This window comes from Leuresthes tenuis, unplaced genomic scaffold (assembly GCF_036924035.1).
Source record: "Leuresthes tenuis unplaced genomic scaffold, fLeuTen1.0.hap1 SCAF_4, whole genome shotgun sequence".
In the NCBI taxonomy this organism is placed as follows: domain Eukaryota; kingdom Metazoa; phylum Chordata; class Actinopteri; order Atheriniformes; family Atherinopsidae; genus Leuresthes; species Leuresthes tenuis.
Genome location: NW_027325358.1, coordinates 7,241,207 through 7,259,758, shown reverse-complemented (window position 1 = coordinate 7,259,758; position 18,552 = coordinate 7,241,207). Strand labels below are relative to the sequence as shown.

The 18,552-nt window shown below is 38.9% G+C and overlaps 1 protein-coding gene across 1 annotated transcript; it reads right to left on the bottom strand.

Annotated features, from left to right (window-relative positions):
- Positions 1-333: 333 nt before the first annotated feature.
- LOC140304970 (A-type potassium channel modulatory protein KCNIP2-like) lies at positions 334-17,003 on the bottom strand. The gene is made up of 9 exons (XM_072383759.1): positions 16,656-17,003; positions 3,770-3,868; positions 3,535-3,659; positions 3,325-3,394; positions 2,644-2,714; positions 2,294-2,401; positions 2,101-2,205; positions 1,178-1,240; positions 334-1,076 (listed from the first exon to the last, which is right to left on the bottom strand). Exons 1-9 carry the CDS (start codon positions 16,726-16,728, stop codon positions 1,029-1,031), a joined length of 762 nt encoding a protein of 253 aa, XP_072239860.1. The 5' UTR covers positions 16,729-17,003; the 3' UTR covers positions 334-1,028.
- Positions 17,004-18,552: the final 1,549 nt, after the last annotated feature.

Genomic DNA, 18,552 nt, shown 5'->3' with positions numbered 1-18,552 from the left:
ACTGTGCTAGCCATGGATTGTCCATCACAAACATCCTATTTGAACATAAGGTGATTCATAAGTGTACCTGGTATAGTACATCTTATAAAGCTCATCACTTGCCACAAATGAGACAGGTGAGGATGAGTCCATCTACAGGTCACGCCTGTGCTGCCTTTGATCATTTACTGGTCAAGTAAAATACAGTTTAGAGTCACTCTCTGTAAACATATTCCATCTACAATGACACACTATCCAGAGATGTTAAAGTAGAAATTCTCTTTCAGCTCAACCCAAACACGTTGAAGCAGGTCAATAATGAAATTCATGCTTTTACATAGCTTCTCTGTGGTTTTATTGAATTTCCTCATCAGCTCTGTTTCTTGTTTCCATTTAGAAAATATATGAACATTTTCTTTAAACGTTTTAGTCACAAGTCAAAACAGATACACCATGCAAATGCAATATACAGTATTACAATAAATGTGAGTGGTGGGCTTCATAAGGACACCGAGGATGGAGAAAGACGTGTTACTGTAAGAATATTGCTTCATTTTAAACTTGGAGCCATCTCTTATCATTGGATAAGTGTGAGTAAAGAAAGTGTGTCACTGATACACTTCGAGCATTATTTCATTTGTTCCATGTGTCTGTACATTCAGCCTCTCTTAAGTGTGTAATTTGTGCAAAGAGAAATAAATGTTAAAAGTCATTCACTGAATGAGTGAGCATGGCAAAACTACAGTAGATTTTTGTTTGTATCTGCTGTTTCTTTCATCTCTCCATCAGAGCCTGTTACTGACACCAGAACAGACTTTTTAACATTATCCAATACCCTCAGTGTAAAAAAAGGTTTACATTTCACTCTATCTGCTCATTCTTTTCAGTACATTTGTAGAAAAGGTGGCTTTAGGGTACATATTCTCAGATCATCATCATTGTGGGAACCTTTGCACCTGTCTGTTCGGGCTCAGAAAGACCATCTTCTTCTGCTACTGCAGCAGAGCGTCAGTCAGGTGCGATACCTCTAATCTTCTGTCTGCCAGTGGTCAGATCACATTATCAAACATGTGCATGGACTGCATGATATTCTCATCCTGAGTGGAGGAGCAAAGAGGTCAAATGTAAAGTATTTTAGTAGCTGTGAAGTTGAATTTGATGCAGAACTGAAAGGGGAGATGATTAAAAGTCAAATTACCTTCTGGCAGGTCTCCAAGAACTCATCTATGGTGACCACTCCATCATTGTTCTTGTCCATTTTCTGGAAAAAAAATCAACACATAATGTTTCAAAGTCCACCTCTGATACAGAACTGAATGGGTCGTCCTCAGCCTTCTGTAGAGCTTAAAGACCTGACCCATTCATTTGAATGAATTCGGGCTGAGGACGACCCATTCTGTTGAATCAGGTGTGCTGGAGCAGGGAAACATGGAAAATATGCAGGGCTGGGTGCCTTGAGGACCAGGATTGAGAAACACTGCTATAAACAAAGAAATGTATGTGTACATTCAGTGTTTTTATCCCAGAGACTTGAAAAATAAGTTCTGGGCATTTTCAGTTTCATTAACATACACTCTGTGCATTCGAGTTTACAGCTGGCAGTGTCCTTCTTCCCTGCCTTTTCATTGAAACACTGATTTATTTCCCTGTTACTGATAAGTATTGGTGAAGTTTGCAGCAGGAATGTGTAGTTTTACCCTGCTTGCATCTCTTTGTAGCAGAATACGCAAATTCATTGCAAATGTGACAAAAAAAATGTTACTTATTAGTTACTTTAGTGGAGAACAATCAGTTTCTTTATGATTTGCTTCCAAAACGTGGATGTCCTTCATTAGGTGTAAAGTCCTCCACAAAAGTCTTGAACCACCCCTAATTTCTTTATATTTTGCTTCCAACGAGCCACGCTTTCTCATATCTCAGCATCGTGTGCAGTGTGTCCTTTAAAAAATTGAGGAAACTGGTCAAGTGAAGGACAGATGATGTAGTGGTAGAGCTAAAAAAAATGTATATATATCTCCAGCAGATGAACAGTATCTGAAAGTGTTGTCCTTCAGATTTAGGCAAAAAATTCCAGCACATTTTGATGTGGAGGGTATTGGGTTGATCATTTGTGAATTTTACCTGGAAGAAGCTGTCAACATGCTCCTTTGGAGCGCTATCCCTCATGTTGGGGTAGGTATACTTTCCCATCATGTCATAGATAGATTGCATTATATCTGTCATCTCCTGGGCAAAGAGAAGGGAAGGAAAGACAAAAACATGAGGTGGAAACATAACACAAGTCAGTTCACACAGATATGAGGGGTTAAAGTACCTCTCTGGTGATGCAGCCATCTTTGTTGAGATCATAGAGATTAAAGGCCCAGTTGAGTTTGTCAGTGATGGAGCCTCTCAAGATGATGGACAGACTTAGAACAAAGTCCTACACCAGAGAGATGAAAACTGAGATTTCACTGAGATCAGGAATCTTACATTAACTTTAAAGGGAACTGTCTTTTGTACATTTGTATATACAACATAACTCGGTACCCACGCAAACAGGTGCACACTATGATGATATCATGGAAGATGTAGAAGAATCTGCCTATTAAAGAAAGGTCCGATAGAAAAGGGACTAAAAAGCAATGATGAAGAGTTAAAAGAAGAGAAAGGTTTGTGTCTCACTTCAAAGCTGACCGATCCGTGGTTGTGGGTGTCGAAGGCCTCAAACAGGAAATGTGCGTACATGCTTGAATCTGGAATAAGGGATCATAAACCAGCTTGTTCATCGATCCCAATGTAAATCTTTTTTAAAGCACAATTAAAACGCGAGTTGAACCAACATAAAATTCCAACTAATCAATTGAACAATACAAACTCAATTTGAGAGAGTGGTTGAAATCAATAAAGTAAATAAAACTGACTGAAAGTAGTAAAATCACTTTCAAGTTGAAATACTATGAAAACACAGAGTTCCATCCATTTCTTTTTTATAACCGCTTAATCCAAGTCATTGGGTGAGAGGCAGGGTACACCCTGGCCAGGTCACCAGTCCACACAGAGACAAACTACCATCCACATTCTCTCCTGGGGACCATTTGGAGTCACCATTTAACCAAAATGCATGTTTTTGGGCCGTGGGAGGAAGCCTGAGTATCCAGACAGAACATGAAAACATCCACACAAGCAGGTTCCAGCTGGGATTCAAACCTGTAACCCTCTTTCTGTGAGGAAATGGTGCTAACCACCACACCACTGTGCAGCTTCCTTTTAGTAAAAATTATCTAATGTTTTGATCTAATATTTTAAAAAAACTAGGAAAAAAAAAATCCAAAACTTAGAGTAAAAGGAAGTGATGTGACTGACCTCCGTGTGGGAAGAACTGGGAGTAGATGCCTTTAAAAGTCTCCTCATTCACTGCGCCGCTCGGACACTCCTGCAGAAAACATCAGGATGTGAAGATAACACAGAAATGATAAACAGGGAGCCATAGGCACAGATCTGCAGTTTCAAAGTACTGCACTTGTGTTTACAGTGTGAGAGCACGAGAATGATTCCCAGGAATCTTTGACTGACGTTTTTGAATCCCCGGTAGAGGACCTGCAGCTCTTTCTTGCTGAATTTGGTCTGCTGAACGAGACGGTCGAGTCCCTCAGGTCTGTACCACACTGTCGCCAGTTCACCCTCATCAGCTATACTTCCTGCACAGAGGAATGGACAGAAAAGAGAAAGTTTCCCCCTGAGATACACTTTGAACTGTTGTGTCCAAAGAGGAGAGAACTGAAAAAATAAAGGAGAAGAAGTCTCTTGCCTTGATTTACTGAAGAACTGGAGTCAGAGCGACAGCAGGGAAGTAGTTTGAGGAAGCGCTGCTTCACAGTCTTTTTAGTGGGTTTGGAAGGAGGATTACCTGGAAACAACCAATTAAAGCAGAGATCACAGTCAGACAGAGTAGCCCCAAGACTGCATACCATGTGAAATGGATAAAACATTAGCCAAACTTTACTCAAATACTTGGAACCGCTTGTCTTTGCTACTCAAGTAGACTAGTTTCACTGTTTTGACTCCTGAATCCTGCATATCAATATCTGTTTGGAGAGCATCCAGCATGTGAGTTCTGACATGTACTGACACATAACTAACCAACCAAAGAACCATTTTCTATACCCTCTTAATCAAATTCAGGATCTCGGAAGGGCTGGAGCCTGTCGCAGCTGTCACTGGACAGATCACCAGTCCATCACAGGGCCGCATGGAGACAAACGAGACAAACAACCATGCATGCTCACAGTCTCAGTCCTGGGGATAATTTAGAGACACCAGTTAACCTAACAGGCATGTTTTGCATGTTTTGGACCAGAGCTGAAGCATAACTATTCTGAGCTATATGTCAAACATAATATGGTTTAATTTAGATTAAAATATACTAAGAAATCCTGTTTTACAACTATTTACCCAGAATGTCCGCTGAAAGACATTAAATTCAAGCAGCTATTAAATTTCTGCTTAGTCTGGAGTTTGATTACGTTACAAGAATTTCTTTATAAGTTCTTTTCAGTCCTTCGCTGTACTTGCTTTCCCTAAAAGTCTTTTAAATGGAAAAGGCACTTTTATTCATTGTGGCACATTTCATTACTTGTAAACCCAATGGGCTGAACACAGAAGAAGTATGAGAGAATCAGCAACATATAATATTCATGGACATAAGCATATAGACACAGACTAATGCATGTAACACACACACGCACGCGTGTTATGCAATTAGTTACGATGCTTGAACCCTATGTATATCAAACATGACTTACAGCACTAATAACAACACATACAGACACAGACAAAAGCACACACAGTTATAAATGGTGGGCTTGAATAGGCAGGAATGTTTTGAGCTCAGTTTTGAATGTAAACACAGTTGCAGTGGACCTCACATCAAATCTTCTGAAAGCACCTTCAGGAAACAGCTAAAAGACCCTCATCTGATGACCCAAGAGACCTTAATGAGAAGTACTGAGCATTATTTTACACCCATTTCTCCAGCGTGTCAGAACACACTGACTCCGAGGAATCTTTAGTCATTTTTGGCAGGTTAAACATGCAGAGAACAAATTAAAGTTCTCAGGTCTTGATGGTCATAGTTAGTGCAATAACTATCCAATAAAGCAATTTTATCATAAAGCAGCATACAGTAACGATAATAGTAATTAAATCATTTGCAGCTTTCCCTGAGTCATGTACAATGTTGTGCAAGTCCTGAACTACTCCTCATTTCTCTATATTTTGCGTCCAAGGAGCCACATTTTCATGTAATCCATTAACGTGGTCTTAGACAATAGTTCTCCAGGCTTTCTGAAAGTCATTCATAGGTTCATTTTTGGACATTGGCTACTTTTTTCACTCATTTTCAGCCCAGTCCTTGTACCTGACCATTGTGTTTATGTTGGTTAAGCCACTTAACACTGACCTATGATTCATTTGAGCATAAAAAAGAAGCAATTTCAGTTTTTATCTTTATCTTTATCTTTAAGCTCTTTGTCACTTTTTCTGTCGCAGAGACACAGAATTTGCTTCTTAAGTTGCATCTGTGGTAAAGCAGTGTCTCATGACACAGTTTGTCTTTGGTTATCGTGAGCAGCCTGCACATTAGTAGCAGTCAGATCAAAATATGCTCGTCTTATTTTTAGTCGTTACTCGAATATGTTTCTTGACAATTTTTCAGTAAAAATGAAAGAAAAGCCACTGCAGGAGAGTTTTATATCCCTCTGGTTATCATAGGGTAGACAGGGGAAAAATAAGACTTGCTAATGAATGAAATTCATCTTAAAAAGGAATGGAAACATACACCTCACCTGGTAAAACTCTACTTTTGAAAAAAAGACACACACTAACTAAATGTAAGAATAAAATAATAATCGAAGAAAGACCCATTAATATCAGCAGGGACAATAAAACCATTGACTGGGTGATGTCGTTTCAGGGTAGCAGCAGCATTGAAGGTAGCTGCAGTCTGTATGTGAGAGGCAGCATGGAGCAGTTCACCAGTCAAACAGCAGGTAGATTCTGTAGGAAATCTGTTCCCTCACATTGCCATTTGTCACACTTTTGGACTACTTCACATCTCCATCTCTTCTGGATGTACGCAGAGGCTCATCAAACGTTTCTGCCACCTTCAGAGGATCCTTTGTTCATGTCACCGCTCTTTAGAGATGAAAAACCTGTTTTAAATTAACCTCTTATGCATTATTAAGCTCTGTTCTATCTTTTCAATTGATTTCTCAATTTCAATTGAAATGTGCAGCTAGCATACCTCACAGTAATGGTCAGAGTGCTGTCCAGTGTCACCACACACCCGTAAAAGCAGGTAAGATTATTTCTGTTCAGGCCTGCCCAGGTAAGGATGTTGGTGATAAGCGCTCAGATGTCTTTGCAGGAGAAAACTGTTCAGTCTGTTAATATAGAAAAATACACTATACTAAATACACTGTGCTAAATCTGTACAAAGACGTACAAAATGAAGTAAGGAGGAGGTACTGGCTCTCTAAAGAGTACCTTGACAAACACTTTGATACTCGACCTCTCAGAAAAACATGCAGGATTCTCTGTAATGCTCCACAAACAACCACCTGCCTCTATGTCTATGAGTGAAAACCTCTGATCTGACAGAATATTGCTTAAAGAACTGTATCTCCATCTTCAACAGATGTTGCCCTGGTTCATGCTGAATGAGTGTGAGGATTGATTGATTGTTCTTCTGGAGGGATCTGAGCTCAGTCCTTACTGATCTGTGCTGAAAAGAGAGCATCAGCTTATTCGCCGATCAAATATCTTCATCTTCACGTTTTCCAACCAGACCAGCTGAGGAGCTTTTTATCTTGTTTGGTGGTCCATCTATACCCAAATATAGACAAAGACACTTCATATTGACTCCAAATTATCCAAAAAGAAACAGGTTACAGATGATAATTGAAGGACAAAAGCAGATATTTATTTCTTTTGAATGCACACTCCTCTTACATACATATATTTTCTTAACATTCTTAACTTTAAACTTTGTCTAATTACCTGCTTCTTTGATTTAATTTACGTCCCATCTACATCATGACCTTTCTACTGTTCATCAGCAACGTCCTCCTCCACTCTTAGGTTCATTTAATATCTATAGTTTCTTTATTCTTGCTCATAATTATGAAGATGATTTTCAGTCTGAAATTCCAGAAGCTGAGAAAGCATGAATCTGTGTAATGAATAGTTTCCTGCCGCTGGAGAGCGGCATTGAGAGGAAAGAAAGAAAGCACACAGCCAGGCAGCATCATAAGAGATTAAAACACATCCGCACGCGCCCATTTTTCCACCAAACTCTCCCGAAAAAACAACAAACAGGTAATCAAACTATTGTTGGAAAATGTAGTCAAAACATCCAGCATGACCAAAAAAACACCTGATGGCAGACAGAATTATCCAAACATGAAGCAGACTGATTCTAACGTCTGGAACAAGACAAGTCGCACAGGAAACAGTAACTATTAAAGATATCAGCACCACTCAGTTAAAAATATGATAAAATATGGTCCGTTTATTAGTCTACATCCATTTATAACTCCGAACAAACTGATTTCACTCTTTCTTTAAATCCTGTGTCATTCGTTATCTTCTGCATCCTTCCAGGTTTTATCTATAGTGAGTTTAACATTCTCACCCTTTAAAACCCAGGGTGGTGGTTATCGTGCACATCTGAGAGATACTGAGAGCAGCATATATGCCAACTGTATCATATCTATTAATATCTATCAAATACAGCAGCTGCCTGATCATAGAAAAAACAAACAATCTTTATACAGCCCTGAACAAAATACACCTGAAGTTTTGATGATAAAAAGGGGAGAAAGTAAGTGGTTGTTGTGTTCTTTTTCTTTGCAGCTGATATTTTTAGATGATAGAGAGCTGGGCATTTGTTCTCTCCGTAGCCTTCGTCTGATTTACACAGAAAACGAGCCTCTGAATGTGAGGCTGAGCTGAGGCCTTCTTCAGGCTCCTTGTATAAATTGCAGTCATAAGACATGACTGCACATTATTAATTAAAATCGTGTTACAAAATGAGGAAAAGCATCTGATTGCACTTTGTGATACATCAGCAATCACAATGTTATTTTCCTTAACACATAATCTATTTTCTCTTGTATGTTTTTCAGCTTTCATCTAATCACTCACAGTTATCTGTAAGTGTCTCTATACCTATGCTTATCTATAAGCTAAGTGTGTGTGTTTACAATAAATATTTTCAGTTTTTAGGAATCTCTTTTTCCAAAAAGAGTAAATTAATTAAACATGCTTAAATCTGAACTTCCACAACGTCTCCATACTTTCAACTTTAAACTGATGACAAGACTTTGAACTATCAACCTGATGCTCAAATGTTTTTATTTCTTTCATGTTTTATGAATAACGACAGTTTAAAATCTAACCTGAGTCTGAGTTTACAACACTGTAGGTGTGTGTGTAGATGACATCACCAGTGATGTCACCAAGTGTTTCTTCCACAACTATCATTCTTTAACTATAATTTATGGATAAAAGCGTAGACTGATTGGTGCTCTTCCACACAGCATGGCTTCAGCAGAATGAACTCTGAGCCTCACAACATCACCTCCTGTTAACTCCTGTTAAACTCGCTCCTCAACTCTTGAGCGAAACTGTAGTTGAGAGCAGTTTTAAAGTTATATCGCTGTCATTATTGATTTCTCTACTTTAAAATAACTAGAGATTGGCCAATAATCAGCGGTTGACTGCAATCGGCAAAAAGAATAACATAAACCAGCAGCCGTGGCTGATGTTTATCTGATGTTGCATTGATTTGCCTTCAGGATTACGCTGCTGCTGCATATTCAGAATACATTACATTCAATAGGTGGCAGCCCAAATCCATGACAGGCAATTTATTTTTCACAAGAACATTTTGTTTGGCCAAACAAGTTCTGAAAAGTCATTGAGTGGGTAATAGTTTAACAGGTTAAAGGTCTGTTATTTTTAACACAAATAATGCTAAATGTTATGAGGAAGATTGTTTAATACATTTGTATAAAGAGACTTTGTTTACTTTGTTGACTTTTAATCAGATTATTAGTCCAACCACTGGTGTGAATCCCAGCCGGGGCCGTTCTGTGTGGAGTTTGCACATCCAGCTTTCTCCCATCATCCAAAAACATGTATGTTAGGTTGCGTGGTGACTCTAAACTGTCCCTACGAGTGAGTGTGAATGGTTGTTTGTCTCTGTGGGACTCTGTGATGGAGTGGCAATCCATCCCGGGTGTACCCTGCTTCTCGTCAAATGGTAGCTGTGATAGGCTCCAGCTCCCCCACAGCCTTGACTTGGATTAAGTTGGTACAGAAAATGAATCACAGCAACACACAGCAGACTTCCAACAGCTGATTACACCTGCAGCACAGCCTGTCCATGTTTAAGATTGGTCAACATGTTCTCATGGCACTGCATAGAAAAAGCTTGTTATTTCTGGCACATTTTGCACAAAACATCTACATATCTTAAGCTGTTCTCTGGTCACTTTACACAGTTTAAATGTTGTGACAACCAGTTGGTGTACAGGTTGCCATCCCTTCACAAAATACGTTGTAATGGCATGCAACATGTCTGACATGCTATGTTATTCTATCATATATATTTCTGCAACCAGATTCTTTTAGCAGCTTTCCAACTTTTAAATTACACTTCAGTCATTTTCAGTTGTGATTTGTCTAAAAGTTTCATGTCAACCACACTATTCAAATTTTGCACTTTACTCTTATGCTTTTTTACTAACTTGAATGCATTAAAAAAACTTTTTCAAACTTTCAAACTTGAAATATCAACACAACAAAGAAAAATCTTTCTACTTTAAGCATTCAGACTGCATTTTAGCAGGAAGTGCATTCTCTCATTAAGCATTAAACAACAGTTTAACTGTCCATTCCATGCATCATGACATAAAAACTGCAGGATGTTGCCTCAGTTGTTAATGATCGGGAGACTTTGATTGCATAAATCTATTTGAGGAAATGCAGCACTCTTAGTCAGATCAATACACTCTATCCCCTTGTTAATAACACATTTAAAGGCTGTTTTATTCACTGCTGCCATCAAGTGAAGCTGAAAGTACTTAAAGTGCAGAGGGGAAATGTGTGAGATACTAAAAGAAAGTGGAAAGTTGCAGAAAGTTTGTGACGGTCGAGACAAATGTCACATTTTTGTATAATATATCAAAAAGCTTTACTTATGAGCAGTCTAAAGGTTTAATAATATATAATGGACAGACCTTTAAGCTTCCGATGTGGGTGTTATCAGTAACCTTTTGATGACCTCCATCAGTGAAATGTGTTTCCAGGAGTGGTTGTTGCATTTGCTATGTCATATTATGTGCTTTTGTCTAGTTTTTATTTATCATTTTGTTAACTCGTCATTTTCATACACACGTCTTCAGAGTGCAAATGCAAAAACCAGTGAAAACAATGAGAACAAATATTAAGAGCAACACATCCAACCCTGTACCGGTGCAATGTCTTTGGACTGTGATCTGAACTAGACTAAAAAAAAAGCCTTTATTGTCTTTGTGTAATGATTATACAACAAAATCAGTGAAGTATTATCAATAATAACATCAATAATCTTTAAAGTGAAACTTAAAATAACCAGTTTGGATAAATAAATGCTTATCCATAGAAGCCCAACTCTGTTCCATCATCCGTGCGCGTACATTCTCTTATATTTTGTGATTACTCTAGGAGGTCACAACGGCTTAATTCAGGATCATACAGCTAATGTTGCCATGGCAACAGACTCTGAGTTTTCAATAATCCCTGAGAGGGACATGGTTCAGATTATGAAAGAGACATTTGCACAAACACAAAAATCCACACACGTTTCTTTGGGCTCTGGTGACCTCCTGGAACTCCTCATCAGTCCAGACGACAGACTTCTCCTCTGAGGGAGGATTTATGTTTACTTTATTCTATAAATGCTACATTTATCGTATGATTTTAATTAAGTTTAAGACCGAAAATAGGAAGACGTGCATGTCAAATTTCTCATGCAAACACAAAAATACACTGCATTCTGACCATGAGTCGTTTACATAATACTCAGTTTATATTTAATCCTAAATGATCAAAGTGAAACGACAACAGAAAGACCACACATACATGTATGAATCATAAAAGGTCACCAGAGATTAAAGCATGAAGCAAGAATGGACTAATAAATCATAAAATCACAAGATATATTTCCAAAGTCAGAATATGCCAAGGTAAAAACATTCAGCTGGAACATGTACATCTTAAAATATCTGCCTCTAAGTCACATAAATCTACTGTGAATTCACTCAACTAGATCAGCTTATCTACTTTCAAGTGATTTTCATTGTGATCCCATGCAAAAGGAACAGCGTATTTGAATGCCCCTTTTCCCATTTTAACCCAGGTTCTGGGGACAGATAGCTGGAATAGATACGAAGACATCATTTTCTCAAGGCGTTTTTTTGAAAATGTAGGTGCAAAATAAGGAGGAAGCAGAGCGAAAATAGCCCTGTAAAAAATATATAAACCAATGACAGAGACTATAAAGCTGATCAACGAACATGAGTGCCCAACAAGCAGTGTTGGATAAGAGATTTGGAGTTATGGATGAAACTCAGAGCTCCACCGTGGACTGTATCCAGTGCGTGTAAACATAATCCAAAACAGATAGAAAAGTGCCAGTGAATTTCCTCTTCTTGGCTTCAAATTAAAGGAATGACTTGATTTTAAAATTAAAACCTCATTTGAGCACAAATTGTTATTAGTTGTCTTATATCAACTCAATAACAGAGCCCTAAAAAGTGGTCATAGGTGAAAGATTCGGTAACCTAGATATCATATTTGGGAATATCATGTGTTTTAAGACAAGTTTTAAATTACACAAACAGCGTCAAACTGTATTAAATGCAACATGCATCTCACTTAGAGCCTGATCAAGTGTAAAAGCAGAGCAATAAATCCTTAAATTGTCTGCATTTAAGTCCAAGTTTGCATCACAAACATTTTGATCAAGACAAAGTTTAGTTTGAGGCAGTTTAGATTGTCCAAGGCAATCGTCTGAATCATTTTAACAGATGGTTTGTTTTAAAGCTTTATTGGTATTCTTTTTCTCTATCAATTAAATGTTCCTCTTGCCACTGGCTGTAACACAAGACCAAATAAATGATCATTGCACCCTGATGATTAAGAGCTGGGGAGGTGTTCTCTCATAAATTCTGTTTTTTGTCACCAGACAAACCATAAAGTTCTATTCTAACCTCATCCGTGTTGTTTAATTGCTCATTTGTGACACTGTCAAGCTGAATTTTTTGGTAATGATGCAGAAATAGTTGGGTTTTTTTGTGATATTTGTTGCTTAACAATTGTTCTGTTGCAGGTGTGACTGCACAGCAGAACATTAAACTGCCTCTTTGGTGTCTGAGTAAAGTTTGAATGTGTTCGGAAACAGTAACTTGAGTGTTTTTTCTGCATCATGCTGTAAAATCAGTTGTGATGTTCGTTGCTATTTAAGGAGAAAACAGTGTCCATGTAGTCTTCATAAACACTTGCTCTGGTATGATAATAATAATATCTGTAGGTAAAGTCTAGACTTGATGTCGGTGATTTTCCTGTTGGGTATAAAGCCTGTGCATGAGCTTTATGAACAGCATAAGAAGGTGAAATTTGTGAAATAGAAAGGTGGCTGCTGTGAATTAAAGATGGTTTAATATTTATAGATACTGGACTGTACAGAGCATTGCAAACTGGGCTCTTGGCTTTTTGTGCTCAATCATGAGCACACCATCACATAATCAATGTTCTTAGAACTAAGTTTAAGTATGTTTATATCAATAAGATGTTTCCCAACCCGTATCTCAAACACATCTGTGTAAAAATGACACGCTGCATTGTTGCAGAAGGACATGACAAGTGCTAAAAGGTGAGAAATAAATGACATTGAACTCCAGATTCCAGGCAAATTCTGTGAGATTTGGACCGAGTCAGGTGACGGTTTTCAGTCTAAATGTTCAACTAACTGGTTGCAGACAGTAGATTCAAACTGTTCTTGCCATACAGCTATGAAACATTACTCTTGCCAAAAAAAGTTAGGTGTTGTGATCTATAGCAATGATCTATGATGTCATTGTTCAGTCGCTGTAATATGTGAAGAGTGGCGCTGAAAGCGTTGACTTGACACAGATCCTGTGTATGTATAATGTATGAAGCCAATGTAAACAATAGGAAGTTCTGCAGCGTTACACTAGTGCAACTGAACATGAGGACCATTTCTCTATATTCAGTCTGAGGGCTTTTCAGATATAGCTGATATATCTTTTAGCTGCACTTTTCCATTAGCACAGGTTGTTGGTTTCTACATGAATGTCTGTTAACATGAATGTTTGACAGGTGTTGAACACTAAAGGCCACACTAACCCGTTTTGTTCCTCAGGCTGTGCTTCATTTGTGAATAAAAAATGATTGTTTATGTCACCTGAAGCCTCAGTGTTCGTGCACCTGTTCACCTGTTTGGTTAACCAGCTGCTGAATGGATCTCACACAGGCTATTGTGCCAGCAAACAACAACCAGCCTTTAAATATGCAGTCATCTGCACCCTCTCTGTCCTTCCACATTTAAAACACAGAAGATTGAACTTAGTGGGAGCAACACCCTTTGTGGTTTATTAAGAGAGTTATTTATACCTGTATCTTTGTTTGATTTCACAGGAAAGGACTATTTCTGGGAGACATCTGTCTCTGAGCTCCACAGAGAAGAAAATAAAACAATGAAAAGTCAGACAAAAAGAAGGAGCCTCACTGTTCTCTGGTTACAAAGACACACACTGACAGGTATGACTTCAGAGTTAACTAAATGTTTTTAGTTACAACTTTACGTACACTCATCGTGGATCAGCACGTCTTGGATTTTTTGTATGGGTCAGAATGATTGCAGTAGACTACAGCAGTCGTACAATTTGTAGAGCTTCCTGGTAAAGGCCAGACTTTTAAAAACATCCCATGTATTTAAGGAGTTTGAAAAGGTCATTCCACACCCAGTTTTATGTGTCTTTGGGGTGTTTATCCTGTTGGAACATCCAGCTGCGTCCGAGTCTCAGCTTTCTTACTTATGGTTTCAGTTTAGGGGCAAATTGAGGAAGACCTCTTTCTCCTTCATTCCATCCACTTTCTACAATGTACCAGTTCCACTGGCTGCTAAACAACCCCCGAGCATGATGCTACCATCCCCATGTTTCACAGTTAAAAGCTTCATGTTTAATTCTTTGCTCTTCTTCTCTCCGTGTGCTCGGCAGAAAAGTGAGTTCGATGACGATCTGTTCCCTCTCGCCTGCTCTCATTCACTGATCTTCAGACTTTTCATCAAACCACACAATGTCACTGTCAAACACCCGTCTTCCTCAATCTGTCATCGCTTCTCTGGTCCAATGGTCTTCTTGCCAGTTACATGCCCAGTTAATCAGTTTTAAAACTTTCTTCTTGCTCTTTCGTTCTCCCTTCAGGCTGACTTTTATGTAACCTGCCGCCTCCTCATCTCCACATCTTCCTGAGACCAAAGGAGCCTCATCAGAAGTTTCCGCCTCCTTCTATCTCCGCTCATCCATCACCAACGTCTCGACTCCAGGGAGCTCCTGTCCTTTCATGCCAGGGAGTCCAATGGCCAAACAAAACTTGTTTTCTATTGATCTGTTGTTGTTGAACTCCAGTCGAGCTGGAGGATCATGATTCTGGAGCAGCAGCTTCTTTCGTGGATGTCAGTGATAATGTAAAACTCACCTGACTTTACACACTTGGGTTCCAGCAAATTCCTGTTTATTGCAGGCCTGTGCTTTGGTGCTTTCTGAGTTATTCATTCCCATTCAAACCGATATCGTCTCAGCTGTGGGGGGCAGTTTGGGTCTTCTTCCAGACTTTTGGCAAAGTGGTTGCACCTCCCAAAATCTTGCCCACATATGTTGGACCTTGAAATCTGGAGGTGTTTATAAATGGCTCCAAGAGAAATTCCTAACTTGTGTAAATCTACGATCCACTGCTCTGTACTTTCCTATTGTACTGCGTCCTGATCAGTCCAAAGAAAGAGAAGCTAGCAGCTGCTTTCAATCGCAATCACTAACAGGAAGGTCAGCAATCTGGGCAAGTTAACACTCATTCTAAAGCTTTCATTACTACAGAATTGTGAATCTAAGGGGGTGTTTTTACATTTTGACCTTACATCCATTTCACCCTGCGTTAAAAAAAAACAAAATCAATGAATCCAAACCTGTGCACCAGATTTTTCAGACTTATTTTCTCTGTTAAGGATGTTTGATGTATAGTAGAAACGTAGAAACATGCCAGGTATTGCAGTGAAGTGCTGGGAACAAAACATTAGAAGTGTTTGAGCCTTAAAGACTCAAATTCCTGAACTTAGAAATACTATTAGATGAAAAAAATAGGATTATTATGATTATTCAGTTGGAGCACATTTTGTTGAATTCAACCATAATATTTACTCTCTAAGATAAATTGGGACTGAAAGAGCACCTCTCCCTCCAGGAGGTAACTTGGATGTTTTACTTTCTAAGAGCGAATACTGCTGGATTCATCGTCTAAGAACTTTCACCACATGGTCTGAATGTAGACGTTGGCGTTAAATGTTTTTTGTAATGTACCTCTCTATCGGATTAGATTCTTTTTAAAGGTTGTTTATTTTCTACAGCTTGGTGTTAGAGAGTGATTGTGTAATCCCCATCAGATGTGTGAGTAGGGTGTGGCCTGTACAACAAACAGTAGTTCTGATCTTGAAGAAGCCCAGAGGCTGAAACGTTCATCAATAAATTTGGATGCATGTAGAGCCAGAGTTAGCAACATTTTTTTGTTTAAAGATTTAAGTTGTTCAACCATTCTGCTCCAGAAAAAAGAGCCCAGAGCTATAATGTTAAGTCTGGGCAGAGCTGAGTATCCACACCGATAACAGCAGATAACTATTATTGTGACGTTTGTGTTCTCGCATCTTTGGCAAACTCAATAAAATGTCACTTTTGCAGCTATTCTGAGAAAGGCAAACATCAGCATATAACTGTCAACTAAATAATATGTCATTAATTAATGATCACTGATGACATCACCTGAGTGCTTGTTTTGTTCCACTAAATTATAATCTGGAAAGATTAAACCTGTTTTTCTGTCTCAGATAATTCATCTCAACTATACAATGTTTCATTAACACATTGTATAATTTAGCCACCCTCTTACAACCTCTATATGTGTGCATCAAACATTCAGAGTGAGATACTCTCTTCTCAGTGCCCTCCACAATGACTCGTTCACATTTTTGACTGAAAACGTGATGATGCAATCCCTTTAGATGCATTTGTCTATAATCTTATTTGGATTAAGCAGCAGGGGACTTATGTAAAGTTCATGTTGGGGTACAGTGTCTGTTATGTCAGACTGTTCTGAAATGATGCTGACAGTCTGAGAAAACAACCGAGAGACCACTTTAACACGCACTCGTCGCCTAATTGACAGTGTTGAGCCTGAATTGTCAACCTAACCGAACTCTCATCAGTGCGCACTCTTGATTTGAGTTTTTTTAAACCAAGTCCAGCAAACATAATTAAACCAAACAAAGCTAACATACAGAGGCATGATGAAAAACTTACCTGTGAGCGGATCGTAAGATCTGTCCAGTTCTCTGGAGTCCGACAAACTCTGATCCTGACTCCTGGATTTCATTTTTTTACCGTTTGGAACTTGCAGGATCTGTGCGTGCGTCAGAGCCTCGGTTCATCTACGACCTCTTCTGCGCCTCGATTCCCGTTTGCATGTCACTTTCCTGCAAGCACCAGTCTGTGCGCGCTGCACACAAATGAACGAGGGTGGGAAAAGTGGGCACACAGCTCGTCTCTGCGTCGCTGCTCTCCTCTTTCCAAACTGGAAGCTCAGCGCCTCCCGCTTTGCAGCAGCAGCAGCGCGCTGTCGTAATCCGCAGTTTTGGGTTAAAGTTCTAATTTTATTTAGAGGATGTTGATTTCTCTTTTTTCAGCATCCAAAGTCAGAATATGACTCTAAAGAGAAGGTGACAGCAGGAGCGCGCATTTACTGTAAGGGGGGAGGCAGCACAAACCGTCACAGCTGAGAGGAGTGACGGAGGAGGGGAGAGCATCTCCTCATCTGTGCCTCACTGATGGATGTTCTCGCCTTGGCTCGGGATTTGAGGCGATATAGGGAGACGTAATACCCGTCGATACCATATCGATACGCAGCCAGCTCCATGTCCTTGAGCTGAGTTAATGAACAACTTTCTAAGGGCAGCATCAGGGTCGAGATTAGAAGAAAATCATTTGAATAACATCCTTAAATAGGTGCCATAAGCTGGGTGAAGTTAGAGGAGGCCCTTGGGTGGTTTATGGGATAAACTGCAAAGTTTCAGCAACTTAGGTTCCCATCATAAACTTCTGTGTTAATTGAACACTCTAACATGTGATGCCTGTGAGCCTTTCCGGGCATTGTCAAGGTCTAAGGGCTTAGGGGTGCAATAAAGCAGGTTTTTGGTGTATTTTTCTTTACCTGGAGACATTTAGGATAAATTCTTTATGTGATGGGTATATCATATCATCATATATGTCATATCATCTGGACAGATGAGCATTAGAGTAGAATGCCACCAGCTGTTAGACCCATACAGAACTGCACTTATGTGTATATGAACAATCCTATTAAAAGAAGAACAATTTGATATTGTTTTAACAACAGACGCAGATTATTGTGACCTCGGCTCATAATATCAAACTGTCATTGATTGAACAGGTTGATTGATTAATTTCTATTGATTTTGCAGTAATGTTGTAATCATGAATGCTTTTGGCCACAATCATGGTGTAAATCAAATATTGTGATGGACCAACATGATGTTGTTTAAGAGGTGTAACATTTCCAATAGTCACTAGATAAGCTGAGAGCTCATCAGAGTTATTCATCCTTCACATTTATCTTTTCAGTGTATAATTTTTGTTTTCAGTTTCAAGCATAAATTTTCTCTAAAGTTCCCGCTAAGAAAATGCTCAAGATGATGCAAACCTGGCAGTTTTACGGTCTAATTGTATCATAATTTGTTTTAAACAGTTACCAAACTGAGGTAAAAAGTAAATGGTAACAATAATCTTGGGGTTAAAAGAATACAAACTGTAAAATTCAAGCAAATATAAATGAGGTTGTTGTTCACATTAATTGTTATGGACTCTTGGATTTATTATACACTGATTTTTCTGTGCTCTGTTGATTTATACCAAAAAAAAGACTACATATTATGGGATATTAGAGATTCCAGCTGCTGATGCTGTTTATCAAAAACACTGGCTGTAATTAAAGCATCAGTTGTATCAAAGAGACCCTATTATGCTAATTTATACCCATCCATTTTCTATAGCCGCTTAATCCAGTTCAGAGTTGAGGAGCCTATCCAAGCTGCCATTGGGTAAGAAGCAGGGTCCAATCCTTGATGGGTTGCCATTCCATCAAAGGCCCCAACAACCATGCACACTCACTCCTCGAGTCAGT